At 53.2% G+C, this 17,921-nt stretch overlaps 1 protein-coding gene across 2 annotated transcripts in view; it reads left to right on the forward strand.

The window, feature by feature from the left end:
- HIBCH (3-hydroxyisobutyryl-CoA hydrolase) overlaps positions 1 to 17,119 on the forward strand; it is a 42,054-nt gene extending 24,935 nt beyond the window's left edge. For both annotated transcript variants that reach the window (XM_029069161.2, XM_029069160.2), the window contains exons 7-14: positions 4,688 to 4,766; positions 5,297 to 5,442; positions 6,140 to 6,226; positions 6,567 to 6,625; positions 7,033 to 7,114; positions 14,456 to 14,575; positions 15,035 to 15,068; positions 16,781 to 17,119. In XM_029069161.2, the coding sequence (XP_028924994.1) occupies positions 4,688 to 4,766; positions 5,297 to 5,442; positions 6,140 to 6,226; positions 6,567 to 6,625; positions 7,033 to 7,114; positions 14,456 to 14,575; positions 15,035 to 15,068; positions 16,781 to 16,899 (726 nt within the window). In that variant the 3' untranslated portion in view covers positions 16,900 to 17,119. The remainder of the gene's footprint in view (positions 1 to 4,687; positions 4,767 to 5,296; positions 5,443 to 6,139; positions 6,227 to 6,566; positions 6,626 to 7,032; positions 7,115 to 14,455; positions 14,576 to 15,034; positions 15,069 to 16,780) is intronic.
- The last annotated feature ends 802 nt before the right edge of the window (positions 17,120 to 17,921 follow it).

The following is a 17,921-nucleotide window of genomic DNA, read 5'->3' on the forward strand; positions in this document are numbered from 1 at the left end:
AGCTTGGGTCTAGGGACTTCATCGTGTCTGCACCAACCAACCGGGTTCAGGAGCCTTCGCCTTGTCCACACCAATCCAGATCCAGGGGCCTTGGCCATGTCTTCAGCAGCCTGGGTTCAGGATCTTCAGCGGGTCTACACCGACTCGGGTCCAGGGTCTCTTTGAATTGACCTAAAGCTAATCTTCCCAGGACCTCTGATCTTTGACTTTCTTTCAGGCTTGTAATGAGAGGCAGAGAGGCAGCATGGCCTAGTAGAAAGAGCACGAGCCTGGGAGTCGGCGGACTGGGGTTCTCACCCGGCTCCACCACTTACCTACAGTGTGACCGTGGGCGAGTCACTTAACTTCTCTATGCCTCAGTTCCCTCATCTGAAAAATGGGGATTCAATCCCTGTTCTCCCTCCTACTTAGAGTGTGACCTGATGATCTTTTATCTACCCCAGGGCTTAGTACAGTGCTTGGCATATACCAAGCGAGTGCTTAACAAATAGCACAATCAGTATTATTATCATCGTCATCATCATCAGTGATGTCTCTTCCCTCCTGAGCAAAGAGTTCAGAAATCACTCTCTGTAGTGGTGAAAGGGAAGGTGAAAAGTCCATTTAGAATAAAAGCCGACTGTTACCTTGAACACAGTGATCTCCAGAAAGCATTAATATTCAGGCAGAGAAATGCTCTTTCACATCAGGATAAAAGCACTGCCAAAACTCCTTAGAGATGTTCTTTTGTAAAGTTGGCAGGAAACCGAGCTGTCCCACTCTTCTAAGATCTTGACGGAGAAAAGGAAAATAGGAAGCCATTAGCAAGAGAGTTTGCCCAGGAATGAAAGTGCTTAATATCAAACCTCCACGGTGGCTAACGGAGGAAAGAAGAGAGCTGCAGAATGAAGTGTTGAATGGGGAGCAGGGTGGTCTAGTGGATAGAGCACTGCCCTACCTCTTTCAATAGTATTTGTTGAGTGCTTACTGTGTGCAGAGCACTGTAATAAGCGCTTGGGAGAGTGCACTAGAACAACAACCAGATACATTCCCTGCCCACAACGTGCTCACAGTCCTCCCCCCGACCCGCCGGGCTTTCCTCCGCAGCCGCTGAGATCCGTGATCGCACCCAGCGGTGGACATTGGGTTTAGAGTGTTTTGGGGAGGGGGAGAAGTGAGACGGGCGGAGTGGTGTGGGAGGGGGGCTGGGTGAGCCATTCTCCACACCGACCCGTGCTCCCCCGGACCCTTGTCCCGGCCCGTTGCTGACCACCTGCCCCCACACAAAGTGAGCCGTACTATATCCATCGCGCCCCTTGCTGGGCCCAAGCAAAGATAGTCGTCGGAGGTTGCCCTGCTCCAACCCCCAGCCCGACCCTGGCCCCAACCCAGACCGTGTGGTCAAGCAACGGGTCTACCAACTCTGTTATAGTGGACTCTCCCAAAGGCTTAGTTCATTCATTCCTTCATTCATTCATTCATTCAGCCGTATTTATTGAGTGCTTACTGCGTGCAGAGCACTGTATTAAGCACTTGGGAGAGTTCAGTAGAACAATAAACAGACACATTCCCTGCCCACAACGAGCTGACAGTCTAGAGGGGGAGACAGACATTAATAGAAATAAATGTCAGATATGGAGATAAGTGCTGTGGGGCTGGGAGAGGGGACACAGAAGGGAGTGGGAGAGGAGGAAAGGAGGGCTTAGTCAGGGAAGGCCTCTTGGAAGAGATGTGCTTAGTACAGTGCTCTGCACACAGTCAGCACTCGGCTTTCGGGAAGCAGCCTGGCCTAGTCGATACAGCCCGGGCCTTGGAGTCAGAAGGACCTGGCTTCCAGTCCCTGCTCCACCATGTGTCTACTGGGTGACTTTGGGCAAGTCGCTTCACTTCTCTGGGCCTCAGTTACCTCATCTGTAAAATGGGGATTAAGACTGTGAGCCCAATGTGGGACGGGGACTGTGTCCAAACCTGAATACCTTGTATTTACCCCAGCACTCAGGACAGTGCCTGACACATAGTTAGGGGAAGCAGCCTGGCTCAGTGGAAAGAGCCCGGACTTGGGAATCAGAGGTCGTGGGTTCGATTCCCAGCTCTGCCACCTGTCAGCTGTATGACTGTGGGCAAGTCACTTCACTTCTCTGTGCCTCAGTTACCTCATCTGTAAAATGAGGATTAACTGTGAGCCTCAAGTGGGACAACCTGATTACCCTGTTTCTACCCCAGCGCTTAGAACAGTGCTCTGCACATAGTAAGCGCTTAACAAATAACAACATTATTATGATTATAGTTAGGTCTTAACAAATACCACAGTTATGATTAAATGCCATTGATGATGATGATGATAATGAATGAATACCATTGATTGATTGATCGATTGATTCCCGAGCCCAGCCCTGTCCGCTTCCTTTGTCAACACCACCACCCACGGCCTGGACCGTGGGAGGGACCATTCCCAGGTGCGCCCAAGGGTCTGGGCCGGAGACCATTTCGCTCTTTGTAATCCGCAGGCCAGGCTGCCTGGCGTTCACGAGTCACATGTGGTTGGTCGCACATGCAGTGGACAAACCAACACACATGGGTCCCTTGAACACCAGAACAGGCCTGTCCCTCTCCCCCGCTGGCCCTGGAGGAAGCTGGGATTGGGTCAAAGCCTCGGCCCTTTGCGTCGCTCGGGGCCGGAGTCAAACGGGGATGGCTGGGCCGGGCCGGGCCAGGCCAGGGGGACCACAGTCCGGTACCGGCAAAGCCCCGCAGCAACATGGCCTAGTGGAAAGAGTGTGGGCCTGCTTGCCAGAGGACATGGGTTCTAATCCCAGCTTTTCCACATGTCTGCTGTGCTCTATCCACTAGGTCATGCTGCTTCCCCAAGTGCTGATTGCTTACTCTGTGCGGAGCACTGTACTAAACACATCTTCTACAAGAAGCCTTTCCTAAGCCCTCCTTTCCTCTTCTCCCACTCCCTCCTGACCTTGGGCAAGTCACTTTATTTCTCTGGGCCTCAGTTCCCTCTTCTGGAAAATGGGAATTAAAGCTCCTAGCATGTTTGGGACAGGGACTGAATCCAAACTGATTACCCTGGTACTTGAAACAGTGCTTGGCATATAGTAAGCACTTACTATAAAATGCCACAATTATTATTCTTATTTCTGCCCTCCAGGGCAAAAGGCACCCAGGCGGCAGGGGTAATGGGAACAGCACCATGGTGGTGGACCCCAGCGCCTCTAAACTAGATGGTCAGCCCTGGGGGTGGGCAGCCCACGTTGCTGCATTCAGTCAGAGTGGTAGGATCGGTCCTAGGAGCAGGCAGACCTCACTCCTCTCTCTGGGCACTGACCTGTCCTGACCTTATCCTACCTTGTCTAGTCTCCTGTGGCTTTCATTTATTCAGTTGTATTTATTGCATGCTTCACGTGTGCAGAGCACTGTACTAAGCATTTGGAAAGTACAATACAGCAATAAAGAGAGACAATCCCTGCCCACATCGGACTTAGAGTCTAGAAAGGGGGAGATAGACATCAAAACAAGTAAACAGGCATCAATACAAATAAGTAGAATTATAGATATATGCATAAGTGTTGGGGAAGGAGGGGGGAAGAGCAAAGGGAGCAAGTCGTGACGTGGAAGGGAGTGGAAGCAGAGGAAAAATGGGGCTTAGTCTGGGAAGGCCTCTTGGAGGAGGTATACCTTCAGTAAGGGTTTGAAGAGGGGAAGAGTGATTGGCGGATTTGAGGAGGGAGGGCGTTCCAGGCCAGAGGTAGGACGAGGGCCAGGGGTCGGCGGCGAAACAGTCAAGATGGAGGCAGAGTGAAAAGGTTAGCACCAGAGGAGCGGAGTGTGCGGGCTGGGATGTAGGAGAGAAGGGGGTGAGGTAGGAGGGAGCAAGGTGATGGACAGCTTTAAAGCCAATAGTGAGGAATTTTTGTGTGATATGGAGGGGGATAGGCAACCACTGGAGATTTTTGAGGGGGGTGGGGGGGACATGACCTGAATGTTTTTGTAGAAGGATAATCCAGGCAGCGGAGTGAAGTATGGACTGAAGTGGGAAGAGGCAGGAGGTTGGGAGGTCAGAAGGGAGGCTGATGCAGTCATCCAGGTGGGATAGGATGAGTGATCGTACTAACGTGGTAGCGGTTCGGATGGAGAGGAAAGGGCGGATCTTGACGACGTTGCCTGGCCTCACCTGGCCTTCTCTTGCCTGGCCGGATCCGGTGAGCCGGGATCGCGTCCTGGGCTTCTGTGGCTCCTGTGGTCCTGTAAAATAAACGTCTTGGTTGTGGCAGGAGCCGAGAGAGAGGTCCCTAGTAAAGGAGACTGAGCGAGCACTAGCCCCCAAAGGGAGACGGCAAGAGGGTGGCATCCGGAGGGTCCTTGACGAGTGGGGTTTGTCAGTGGACAGAGTTGGGCTTCAGGGAGCAGAAGGCAGAACTCAGGATGTTGTGGGGGTGGAAGAGGACACCATCAGCTTCTCCCTTTGGCTCCCCGGCCCCCCAGCACCCCCCGCTCCGCTCCACTCCTCTTCCGAACTCCTTCGGTTCTAGGGGCCTGTCAGCGGGAGGACTCCTGGGTGCCGGGATGGGCTCGGTGCTGAGGCCCGGAAGGCCTGGGTCCAGGTTCTTCAGGGTTCAAATTGCTGACCGGGAATGAAGTCTTCAAAATATATATCCTCTGGTGTCATAATCTAAGCTGTCCCTCTGCCCTCTCTCCCCAGGGCGTCGGCCTCTCCGTCCATGGGCACTTCCGAGTGGCGACAGAGAAGACCCTTTTTGCTATGCCGGAGACTGCGATAGGTAAGCAGGGGGCCCATCGGGCCGTGAACCCGCGTTCTCGAAGAACCGGGGGCCGCCAAATCTTCCCGCGCCAGGAGGAGCCCAATCGCTTAGGACAGGGCTCTGCCCACAGTAGTTGATCAATAAATACCATTGATTGATTTACTGTCTAGGCGCAGCACTGGGGAAGCGGTGTGACCTAATGGGTGGAGCCCAGGCCGCGGAGTCAGAAGGTTCTAGTCCTGGCTCCGCCACTTGTCTGCTGTGTGACCTTGGGCAAGTCACTTCACTTCTCTTGGCCTCAGTTCCCTCACCTGTAAAATGGGGATTAAGACTGTGAGCCCCGTGTGGGACAGGGACTGTGTCCAACCTGATTGGCTTGTATCTACCCCAGCACTCAGAACAGTGCCTGGCACATAGTAAGCGCTTAAGGAATACCATGAAAAAACCCCCTATAGATACTAGAACACTGATCCTGCAGCTTGTGTGGAAAGCAAGATATGAGTTGGCCCGGGAGCCCAGTGGGTTTTTTCTGATTCCCTTGGCTGCAGGGCTGTTCCCAGATGTGGGTGGAGGCTACTTCCTGCCCCGGCTGCCGGGAAAGCTTGGCTATTTCCTTGCCCTCACGGGCTTCCGGCTGAGAGGGAGAGATGTGCTCAAGGGAGGAATCGCCACACACTTCGTCCATTCCGAGAAGGTGAGAGCCTCCCCTGGCTTCTACTGGCCTGCCCTGGCCTCGTCCGACCTGGCCTGGCCTCCTCTGGCCTTTCGTGGCCTTTGCTTACCTGGCCCCTTGCGGCCTGCGGTGTGCAGCAGGAATCGCTCCGGGGGATCCGGGACTGTGTCCTGAGCTCCTGTGACTTCCGGGGTCCTTTCCCGGGCACTCGGCCTGGTGCTCTTTGGCCAGCGAGCCCCAGAAACACTGTTCGGACCACCCCGTTGGGAGTCGAGGATCCCTTCTGTGGCTCCGCCATTTCCCGCTCAGTTCTGACTCCCCGAGAAACCTCCATGCCTGGGATACAGATGGGGGCCCCAGGGCCTCTTCACCTACCTCTCCCACCAGTAGCCCCTGCCCTGGGTGGGCTTTCCAGCTAGCTGAGTGAGGCGCTGGGGGCAAAGGGCTGCTGGTGGACGATTAGGAACGGGCAGAGGGTGAATGATGACCAGGGCCGGGTGGACAGATTTGGGCCCGGTGTGGCACGCCACCCTCTCTCTTTACTTTTTCCTTCGAAACGTGTCTTGTGGGGGACCTGATGGGAAGAAAGTTTCATCAATCTACTTCCTGGGACCTCTGGGGCACTCTGGAATGCCTCGGAAACTCGGGGTTGGGAGTTGGTTAGCATTTTTTGGCAAAAATGTAAAATTTCTTCATCCCTTTTTTAAAAATTTCTCAGTTGGCTTCACTGGAGAAGGATTTGGTAGCATTGAAATCTCCATCCAAAGAGCAGGTCGCCAGCATCCTGGATGATTACCATGCCCAGGTAACCAACCAGCTTCTGCTTTCCCTGTTGGATTTATTATTATTAATAATAATAATGGTATTTGTTAAGTGCTTACTGTTTGCTAAGCGCTGAGGTAGATACAAGCTAATCACTTTGGGCAAAAGTCCATGTCCCTCATGGGGTTCACAGCCTTAATCCCCATTTTACAGATGAGAACACTGAGACCCAGAGAAGTGAAGGGATTTGCCCAAGGTCACACAGCAGACTGTCCAAACTGATAACCTTGTATGTACCACACTGCTTAGAACAGTACTTGGCACATAGAAAGCACTTAACAAATACCATAATGATTATTATTATTCCTTTTCTGCCCGCGCAGAGCCAAGCTGGGGGAGACCAGCCGTTCATCCTGGAGCCACACAAGGACCAGATCAACAGGTGCTTGTTGGCTTCCACGCCCCATCCCACCCCCTCCGTCTCAGCCAGTCCCCTCCGGCCCGGTCCCCTCAGCCCCCTCCACCACCCTCCGGTCCTTCCCGCGTGTGTCCCCGCCGGGCAACGCAGAGGGTGGGGGGTGGGGGGATCGTGAGCCAGACCAGCAAGTGGAAGGAAGTTGGGGCTCAGGGCCCTAGACTTCACGACTGGCTAGGTCTCTCTCAGAGGAGGAGGGCAGGTTCGAGGGTGGAAAACAAGTCCGTCCAGTCTCGGGACGTTCATACCCTGCGGGCAGTGAGCGGCAAGGTCCGGTGTCAGCTTCTGTAGCGTTTCCTGTCTGGAAAGCTGGAAATGGATCTCCTGGGTTTCCCAGAGTTGGCACGGGACTGATTGCCATTCCGCTTTTCTAGTCTGTTTTCAGCCGAGAGCGTGGAGCAGATCATCCAGAATCTTCATCGAGACGGCTCACCATTTGCTCTTGAGCAGTTGAAGGTAATGTCTGGCTAGCCCCTGACCGGTAATGTTCGCTAACCTCTCACCTGTAACGTCTGGCTAGCTTCTGGCCCATAACATCTGGCTAACTTCAACCTTGTAATGGCCGGCTAACCTCTCACCAGTAACATCCGGCTAGCCTCTGACCTTTAGCATCCAGCTAGCCTCTGACCTGTAATGCCTGGCAAGCCTCTGACCTGTAATAATAATAATAATAATAATAATAATAATGTTGGTATTTGTTAAGCGCTTACTATGTGCAGAGCACTGTTCAAAGCCCTGGGGTAGATACAGGGTCATCAGGTTGTCTCACGTGAGACAGTGTTAATCCTTATTTTACAGATGAGGTAACTGAGGCACAGAGAAGTTAAGTGACTTGCCCACAGTCACACAGCTGAAATGTCCAGCTAACCTGTCACCTGTAATGTCTGGCTAGCCTCTGACAAATTACACCTGGCTAGCCACTGACCTTTAACATTCGTTCATTCAATCGTATTTTTCAAGTGCTTACTGTGTACGGAGCACTGTACTAAGCGCTTGGGAGAGTACAATACAACAATAAACAGACACATCCGACCAAGCTCTCACCAGTAATGTCCAGCTAGCCTCTTGCCCATAATATGTGGCTAGCCTGTGATCCATATCATCCAGCTGCACTCTCACAAATAATGCCCGGCTAAGCTCTGACCCATAACGTCTGGCTGGCTTCTGCCTTGTAACGTCTGGCTGCCCTCTAACTCATAACGTCCAGCTAGCCTCTCGTCGGTCTTGTTCATCTGGGTCCAGGCCCGTAATGTCCAGCTAACCTCTGCCCCTAACGGCTTGCTAGCCTCTGACCCGGAACAATCAGCTTACTACTAATAATCAGAATAATGATGATGTTGATAATGGTATTTGTTAAGTGCTTACTATGTCCCAAGCCCTGTACTAGGTCCTGGGGTAAGTACAAGATAATCAGATCAGACGCACCCCATCTTTCACAGTCTAAATAGTGAGGAGATCGGTTGTCTGGTCCCCATTGTACAGAGGGGGAGATTAAGGCACCGAGAAGTGAAGTGACACCTGTCCACGGTCACACCGCAGGCAATTGGCCGAGCCGGAATTAGAACCCAGATCCTCTGACTCCCAGGCCTGGGCTCTTTCCGCTAGGCGACGCTGTCAGGTCTAGCTCACGGCGGACTCGTGATATGCAGCTCTAGCCTCGTGAAACCGGAAATTGCTGGAAATTGTTGGGCATTTGTTCAAGGGAACGACTCCTCTTGCTTCCCCCGGTCCCCACCACACCCCCGGTGGGGTCCTGTCACACTGGACCCCCGGGTTCTGGTCCACTTCCCCTGGCCCATGGAGCCCTTAGATGTATCCACCCAGTAAATTGGAACCCACCACCCCCAAAACCATTCATTCTGTAGAAGTGATGAGGTTCCCACTGTATTGTTCATGTATGTTATCGGGGTTCTATTTGTCTAGAGAAGCAGCATGGCCTAGTGGATAGAGCACGGGCCTGGGAGTCAGAAGTTAAGAGTTCTAATCTCGCTCTGCAACTTCTCTTCTGTGTGACCTTGGGCAAGTCACTTCACTTCCCTGAGCCTCATTTGCCACATCTGTAATACGAGGATTGAGACCGTGAGCCTCATGTGGGACAGGGACTGGGTCCAACCCGAGTTGCTTGATTAATAATAATAATAATGATGAAGGGGTGGTAGTACTATGGTCCTAGCACATAGTAAGTATTTAACACATACTGTTGTTGTTATTATTATTAGGCAACCCCACTGGGAGCCCAGGGATCCGGGAACTCTGGGAACTGGGAGACCCGAGTTCTAGCCTCGGCTCTGGGCCATCAGAGGAGAAGGTCTGAGTCCCTAGAGCCACATGGGAGTTCTGGGAGGCGGCGGGACCAGTGGAAATCCCGGGAAGCAGCTGGCCAGCACAGGCAGCGGAAACCACAGTGGCTCCACCACCCACTGGGCTGTGGTGCTCCGACCCTGCCCTGTGGTCACTGCGGCCATTCATGGTTCTCCACGGGCCTCGCGCCATCTGCCGCGCCCCTTTCCGCCTCCAGACCCCGGCAGGATTATGATGGGCAGGGACGGAAGAGCCCCAGTGGCATCAGGCCAGCCACCTGCGCTAGAATCGATTCCTCCGCGCCGGGTCTCCCTCGGCCCTTAAGTCTCGGCCCCGAGGCTCATCCGTCGATACTGACGGGGCACTAGCTCCTCGTCATCGTCGACTCCGCCGTCCGAGCTCAGGCCGAATTTCCCTCCTCGGCTTCCCTCCCCCCAGAGCAGTGGCGGCTTGGGGTCTCCGGGCCCCAAGTGGGCGTCATTCCATGGCGGTGGCGTCCGGGGCCGGCATGGCTCCAGTTTGCAGTGGGGCCCACGGCTCGAACCTTCCGTTCCTAGAACCTACCCAGTAACCCACTCGGCCGTGGACGAGAGCTGCTTTTGGGCAGATGAGAAGCAGCGTGGCCTAGTGGAAAGGTCTCGGGCCTGAGAGTCAGAGAACCTGGGTTCTAATCATTCATCTGTATATATTGAGCACTACTGTGTGCAAATCACTCTACTCAACGCTTGGGAGAGTACCATACAAAAATAAACAGGTCCATTCCCTGCCCACAACAAACTGACAGAGCAGGAGACAGACATTAGTATAAATAAATGGAAGATGTGGAGTTAAGTCCTATGGGACTGGGATGGGGGATGAATAAAGGGAGCGACTCAGGTCGATGCAGAAGGAGAGTGGGAGAAGAGGAAAGGAGGGCTTAGTCAGGGAAGGCCTCTTGGAGGAGATAATCCTGGCTCAGCCATTTGTCTGCCGGGTGTCCTTGGGAAAGTCACTTCACTTGTCTGTGCTTCATCTGTAAAATGGGGATTAAGACTGTGAACTCCATGTGGGACATGTCCAACCTGATTACCTTGTATCTACCCCAGCACTATGCCTGGCACATAGTAATCACTTAGCAAATACCATGATGATGAACTTCTTAATTATCATTATGGAATTTCTTCGGCGTTTACTTGGTGCCAAGCACTGTCCTGTGCTGTGGGATGGAAACAGATTGGACAGAGTCCCTATCGTGCACAGAGCTCATTATCCTAAGCGGGAGGGAGAGCAGTAAAACTATCCTTGTTTTACTGAGGAAACTGAGACCCAGGAAAATTAAATGACTTTCCCTGAGGGAAACGGAAAGGAGCAGAACTGGGTCCAGTGCTCTCGAACACCCAGACCCGTGCTCCTTCCGTTAGGCCACGCTGCCTCCTTATGCAGAACCTACCATAAACAGGATGTAATATAAAGGTATTTCTTGATGTGAGCTTCTTTTTTGGTAATCCTTGAATCAGTAGGCAATGTTATACCTAGGTGGCAGAATTCATTGGCAGTGCTCCCAATCAGTCCATCAATCAATGGTATTTATTGAGTCCTGGCTATGTGCAGGACACTGTACTAAGCGCTTGGGAATGTAATGATAATAATAATGTTGGTATTTGTAAAGCACTTACTAGGTGCCGAGCACTGTTCTAAGCGCTGGGGTAGATACAGGGTAATCAGGTTGTCCCACATGAGGCTCACAGTCTTAATCCCCATTGTACAGATGACGGAACTGAGGCCCAGAGAAGTGAACTGACTTACCCACAGTCAAACAGCTGACAAGTGGCAGAGCCAGGATTCATACCCATGATCTCTGACTCCCAAGCCTGGGCTCTTTCCACTGAGCCATGCTGCTTCCCAATACAATACAACAGAATTAGCAGATACATTCCCTGCCCATAACTAGTGAGTCCTCTGCCATGTTGTTAGAGTACGATACCAAATATGTCAGGATCTGAACCCAGTTAGTAGGTGGCATTTACTGAGCGACTACCGAGTGCTGGTCACTGTACTAAGCATCCGGGAGACCATGAGAGCAGCAAGGCACCCGCCTGCTTCCCATCCAAAAGGAGCTTTCTTTACAGTCAGTGCCTCCTGTCACTGTCCTTCTGATCTTCATCCCTGAAATCTTTTTTATCTCTTTCAGGCTCAGGGACCTGCAACATATTAGAATTCTTTTTTATTTCTGAAGTAGAAACTGTGCGTGCCACTTCAACCTCCTTGTCAACTCCCACCCACTCATCTCTCTCTCCCTCTCCCTCTGTCCCTCCCTCCCTCCTCACTGTCACAGAGTTGGCAGATACCTGTGTGGAAGCAAAACCCTTCACTGTTTGAAGAGCTCCTGCTAATGCATTTTAAGACTCAAGAGCCTTCACATTTACCTTCAACTAAAAACAATTGTGCCGATAGGCTGTTAATAATAATAATAATAATAATGTTGGTATTTGTTAAGCGCTTACTATGTGCCGAGCACTGTTCTAGGCGTTGGGGTAGACACAGGGGAATCAGGTTGTCCCACGTGGGGCTCACAGTCTTAATCCCCATTTTACAGATGAGGGAACTGAGGCACAGAGAAGTTAAGTGACTTGCCCACAGTCACACAGCTGACAGGTGGCAGAGCTGGGATTCGAACTCATGAGCCCTGACTCCAAAGCCCGTGCTCTTTCCACTGAGCCACGCTGCTTCTCTTCTGTTAAGCCAGCCCGCTCTCCTTCTTACCTTGCCCCATGAGTTGAGCTTCTCCTGAGTTGAGTTTCTTTAAAATTGTTCTGTACGCCTCTCCCCATTCCTCAGAATGGTTGCCCATCCAACTCTGCATCGAGAAGAAGCTCCTCACCATCAACTTTAATCAGTCAGTCAATGGTGTTGATCAAGTGCTTACTATGTGGAGAAGCAGCGTGGCTCAGTGGAAAGAGCCTGGGCTTCGGAGTCAGAGGTCATGAGTTCTACTCCTGGCTCTGCCACTTGTCAGCTGTGTGACTGTGGGCAAGTCACTTAACTTCTCTGTGCCTCAGTTCCCTCATCTGTAAAATGGGGATTAAAAGTGTGTGAGCCCCACGTGGGACAACCTGATTACCCTGTATCTCCCCCAGCGCTTAGAACAGTGCTCGGTACCTAGTAAGCGCTTAACAAATACCAACATTATTATTATTATGTGCAGAGCACTGTACTAAGCTCTTGGTAGAATACAACACGAAAGAATTAGCAGACATGTTCCCTGCCAATAAAGAGTTTACAGTCTAGAAGGCTCCAGATGAAGGCATTCAATCAGCTCTCTCCCTCCTACATTTACCTCACTGATCTCCTACTATTCATTCATTCATTCATTCAATAGTATTTATTGAGCGCTTACTATGTGCAGAGCACTGGACTAAGCGCTTGGAATGTACAAGGCGGCAACAGATAGAGACAGTCCCTGCCCTTTGACGGGCTTACAGTCTAATCGGGGGAGACAGTCCAGCCCGCTCACTTCACTCTTCTAATGCCAACCTATTCACCGTAACTTAGTCTCGTCTTTCTCACCGCCGACCCCTCGCCCAAGCCCTCCCTCTAGCCTGGAACTCCTCCTCCATATCTGACGGACTCTACCCATCTCCTAAACCTGACTAAAATCACATCTCTGCCAGGAAGGCTTCCCCAACTATCCTCTCACCCTATTCTCCTTTCCTTCTGCCTCACCTCTGCATTCGGACCTGTACCCCTTAAACACTTCGATACTCACCTCAGCCCCGTAGCGTTCATGTCCATATCCTTATACTCATGTAATTTCCCTGGTGTGTAATTACTTTTAATGTCTGTCTCCCCGTCTAGACTTTAAGCAGAAGCAGCTTGGTTTAGTGGCTAGAGCCCCATCTGAGAGTCAGAAGGTCAAGCGTTCTAATCCTGGCTCTACCACTTGTCTGCTGTGTGACTTTGGGCAAATCATTTCTCTTCCCTGCGGCTCAGTTACTTCTTCAGTAAAATGGGGGTTGAGACTGTGAGCCCCTTGCGGCACATGGACAGTGTCCAACACTTTGCTTGTGTCCTTCCCAGTGCTTAGTACAGGGCCTGGTACATAGCACTTAACGAATACCACAGTTAAGCACCGTGAGGGTGGGGATTGGTCCTACCAACTCTATTGTCCTCTCCCAAGTGCTTAGGTCAGTGCTCCGCACACAGTAAGTGCTCAATAAACACCATTTATGGATTGGTGTAGGCAGTTGGGAAGACAAGGAGTGAGTTGGAAGAGTCTGTGTTCATCAGCACGACGGACTAATGACTGACCAACGGGGAGTGACCGGGTGGGCAGACAGGCCCACGCAGGAACTCCTCAGCCCTAGCCACACCGGGCACACGCACAAGTTGTCATAGAGAAGCAGCGTGGCTCAGTGGAAAGAGCATGGGCTTTGGAGTCAGGGCTCATGAGTTCGAATCCCAGCTCCGCCACTTGTCGGCTGTGTGACTGTGGGCAAGTCACTTCACTTCTCTGTGCCTCAGTTCCCTCATCTGTAAAATGGGGATTAAGACTGTGAGCCCCACGTGGGACAACCTAATTCCCCTATGTCTACCCCAGCGCTTAGAACAGTGCTCGGCACATAGTAAGCGCTTAACAAATACTAACATTATTATTGTCATGCTGTTCATGTTGGGTTTACCAACTGCCCTTCCTTGGGCAGTTTGTGCTTTTGCCTCCTTGTCTACTGTACCTTTTTGTTGTTGTCATTCATGTATTTGTTAAGCGCTTACTATAGGCAAAGCATTGGGGTAGATACGAATTTATTAGGTTGGACACAGTCCGTATCCCCCTGGGGCTAACAGTCTTAGTCCCCACTTTACAGACGAGATGACTGAGTTACAGAGAAGTGACAGTTACAGAGAAGTGACTTACCTGCCTAAGATCACACAGCAGGCAAGCGGTGGAGCCGGAATTAGAACCCAGGTCCTTCTGACTTTCAGGCAGGTCTGGGCTCTTTCCACTAGGCAATGCTGATTCTCTGGGAGCTTCTGCTGGGATCTTGGGGGGCTGTGCAGAGATGGTAGAGCCCAGCTCAACCCCAGCCTCAGCCCAGCCCAGCAGAGGAAAGCACAGGGAAATGGGTTTCCCAGAGGCTTCCAGACCACAACTTCTTGTTGAGGAAGCAGAGTCAGGATGGCCACGCGAGGATCCGGGGCTCTTACCCCAGGGGCGGAACACCTCGAGTACGCCCGGCCATGGGGAGAGCTAGGACAGGCACCCTCCCCTCCCCTCCGGGAACATGCACTGGGGCCCCCGCCGATGGACCTGCTGGAGCATCTCCGGGGGCCTGGCCGAGTTTCCTGTTTGTTCTGGAGACGGCCCCAGGAGTTGTCCTCTGGGAGATACCCTCCCCATCGGGTCCCAGCTGGGAGGGATCCCGGCTTAACTGGGTTCAGTTTCTGGTCAGGCCTGAGGCACCCGCGTGTTGCCGGTGAAAGGAGAGAGCCTAACGGGGATGGTACGTTTTGTTTCGACAGATAATTAAGAAGATGTCACCCACATCCCTAAAGATGACTTTCAGACAGTTCAAAGAGGGAGCGTCAAAGGACTTGTCCGAAGTATTGACCATGGAGTACAGACTGAGTCAGGCTTGCATGGTAAGACCCTCTTGGCACTTGTACGTCACTGCCTGGACACCTTGGAAGCCCCAAAACATGAAAACAAAAACAGATCGGGGCATGTTGAGATTCGTCTCTTGTTCAAAAAATGAAGTTGAATATGCCTGGCCCATTTAAAAAATTTTCCCCACAACGCTTTCCCAATTCTTTCCTCCTTTTGTCCTCACAGAGTCCCTGTGAGGGAGGGAGAAGTGGGGATTGTTCCCCCACCGTATAAAGGAGGAAGCTGAGGGCCAGAGATGTCAAGGGTCGTGCCTCAGGTCACCCAGCAGGGCAGGAGCGGAGCTGGGCCTACAACCCAGGTCACCCGGCTCCCTTGCCCAAGCCCTTTCCAATGGATTTTTCAGTCGGATCTGACAGGTGTAGGTGGTGTCGGGGAGGAAGGAGATGCCTTCCCCATCCTGCACCCCAGCTGACACCCATTTCTGTGTCTTGCAGAGAGGCCATGACTTCTACGAAGGGGTGCGTGCAGGTAAGAAAGCAAGGCCCACCTTCTTTTTCGTTCCATGGTATATAATAATAATGGTATTTGGTAAGCGCTTACTATGTGCCAAGCACTGTTCTAAGCACTGGGGTAGATACAAGGTAATCAGGTTATCCCACATGGGGCTCATAGTCGTGTCTTGTGGAAAGAGCATTGGCTTAGGAGTCAGAAGTTGTGGGTTCTAATCCCGGATCTGCCACTTGTCAGCTGTGAGACTTTGGGCAAGTCATTGAACTTCTCTGTGCCTCAGTTACCTCATCTGTAAAATGGGGATTAAGACTGTGAGCCCCACGTGGGACAACCTGATAACCTTGGATCTACCCCAGTGCTTAGAACAGTACTTGGCACATAATAAGCATTAACAAATACCATCATTTATTTTATAATCCCCATTTTACAGATGAGGTAACTGAGGCACAAAGAAGTTAAGTGACTTGCCCAAGCTCACAGAGCAGACGAGTGGCGGAGCCGGGATTAGAACCCACGTCTTCGGACTCCCAAGCCCTTGCTCCTTCCACTATACCACGCTGCTTCTCTGTTATTTGTTGAGCAATTACTTTATGCTGGGCACTCTTCTAAACCCTGGGTTAGATTCATGCTAATCAGGTCTCACACGGGGCTCATGGTCTTAATCCCCATTTTAATGATGAGGGAAGTGAGGCCCAGAGAAGTGAAGTGACTTGTCCCAAGTCACACAGCAGACAAGTGGCGGAGCCAGGACTAGAACCCGGGTCCTTCCGCTCCCAGGCTTGGGCTCTTGCCTTCTCTTTGAAAATGCATCAGCGTCTACCTCGACCTTGGCCCGGTTGTTAGCAGCCCGGGTCGGGTGGGCGGGGCGGCGCGATGGACCTCGTGGGAGAGAAATTGGGGACTGGAGCTGCCTGGGTCGGTGCCAGGGGACCCGCCTTCCCCTGCGTGGACAGGGACAGAGGAGGAAGACACAAAGGCGGACACATACATCTATCACTTCTTTGTTTTCTTCTAACCAAGCATTTCGGGAATAATAGCAGTTAATGATGGCATTTGGTAAGCTTAGATGACTCCGTGCTAAGCTCCGGGGTAGAAACGTGGTCTGGAGATCAAACACAGTCGCTGTCCTGCACCGGGCTCGCCATCTAGCTTTACCCCAGTTTCACTGAAGAGGAAGCCGAGACCCTGACGGGTTAAGTGACTTGCGCAGTCGTCCAGCAGGCCAGAGGAGGAGTGGCGTCTCGAACCCAGGGCTCCCGACTCCCAGCCCCAGGCTCTCTCCCCCGAGCCACGCGTGACCCACGCAGTGTGCTCTGCGTTCTGGGCTCTGCACCCTGCGCTCTGCCTTTGAGTCCTGCAGATACGCAAAGAGCCTTTGGCCTGGCCATTGCTTTCTACCACTTCTCCCATCCGCTCCAACGGGGATATTCTCACCGTGGACTCCGGCCGTGGGCTTTCCCCACGGGTCCCCTCTGGGGGTCCCAGCTGCGGGTTCTAACCACGGGCTTCTACGGCCCATCCAGACCTTGGCGTCCCTTGACCTCGGCCTTCTGGCCCACTTACCGTCGAGCATCTTGCCGTGAGCCGCCGGGTTGGACGAGGCCGGTCCCGGCTCGGGACAGTTCTGGTGCGGGCGCGGAGGGAGGGAGGGGCGGGGGGAGATGGGGATTCGGAGGGTCTCGGCTGACCCCCGGGAACCCCAGCTTCCCTTTTTCCACCCCCGCCACTAGTGCTGATCGACAAGGACCAGAACCCCAAATGGATGCCCGCCACCCTGGAGGACGTGACGGAAGAGTTTTTGGATGGCTGCTTCCGGCCTTTGGGCGGTCTCGATCTCAAGTTGGGCTGACATCGCTGACCGCCCTCCCGCCTGCCGGCCTGTGGGGCTGTATTGACTCGGTGCCCGCGCTGGGGCCTGGGATGCGGGTGCTCTCGCCTGTCTCCGCCCGTCCCTCCCCCGGGGGAGCGCTCGCCTTGGTGGTGGGTGGTGGCTCACTTGCGTGCTACCCTGAAAGGAGAATCGTGCCCGGGGTGTGACGAATAAAAGCCCAAACGGTGGTGCGCCGCGACGGCAGTGGCCTCGTCCTTGTCCCCCTCCTCCCCCAGAGAAAGGATCAGCCTGTTTGTATGTGAGGTAGATGGGGGAGGGTGGGCAGTCCTTGGGCTGGTTCACCAGTCTTACGATTGGCTCAGAGACGGCGGCCTTGAGCAGATGGGCTGGGAGGAGCCAAAGGCCTCGGCTGCCAGGCTGGCGAGCAGCGGAACTGGCCCTGGGGTGACCCTGGCCGGGGTGGGGTTGGTGTGCCCGTTGGGTGCCCCCTGGGGCAGGGCCGTGCCTAGCCCGGCCGGTCCTCTGCCCCGGGCCCCCTCCCTGCCTCGGATGGGGCGGGGAGGGTGGCGGTCCCTGGTTTTACCTCCTTTCCAGGGGTAGCACAGTGACCTTCTCTGGAGGCCAGAGTGAGGGGTTCGTCCAGTGCCTGTTGTGGGGGGGTGAATTGTCTGCTCTCAGGGTCCTCAGTTCTCCAGGAAAGAGGAGGGTCCAGAATGGGCTTCTCCCCTAGTCCGTGGGGGTGGAGGGACCTGGTCAGCCCAGCCCTCACCCATCCCCCACTCCATGTCAGCTTCCGTCTTCCTGGGCCAAGTGGCTGCCCCCCACCGGACTCCAATCCTAATGGAGAAAAGGAAATTAGCAGAAACGGGAGAGCTTTGGTTCGAACCAGGATGGCCTTGAGTAACCGGTGCTGACCACGAGCTTGATGGACTCCTGACGGGGAGGAGATGGAGGCAGGAGGCTTGAGCTGAGGAGCCCAGGATCCCAAGGGACGCGAAGGTCACCTCAGGGCTGGGCCTCTTCTTGACCTTCGAGGCCTC

The sequence above is a fragment of the Ornithorhynchus anatinus genome, chromosome 7 (assembly GCF_004115215.2).
Source record: "Ornithorhynchus anatinus isolate Pmale09 chromosome 7, mOrnAna1.pri.v4, whole genome shotgun sequence".
Taxonomy (NCBI): Eukaryota; Metazoa; Chordata; class Mammalia; order Monotremata; family Ornithorhynchidae; genus Ornithorhynchus; species Ornithorhynchus anatinus.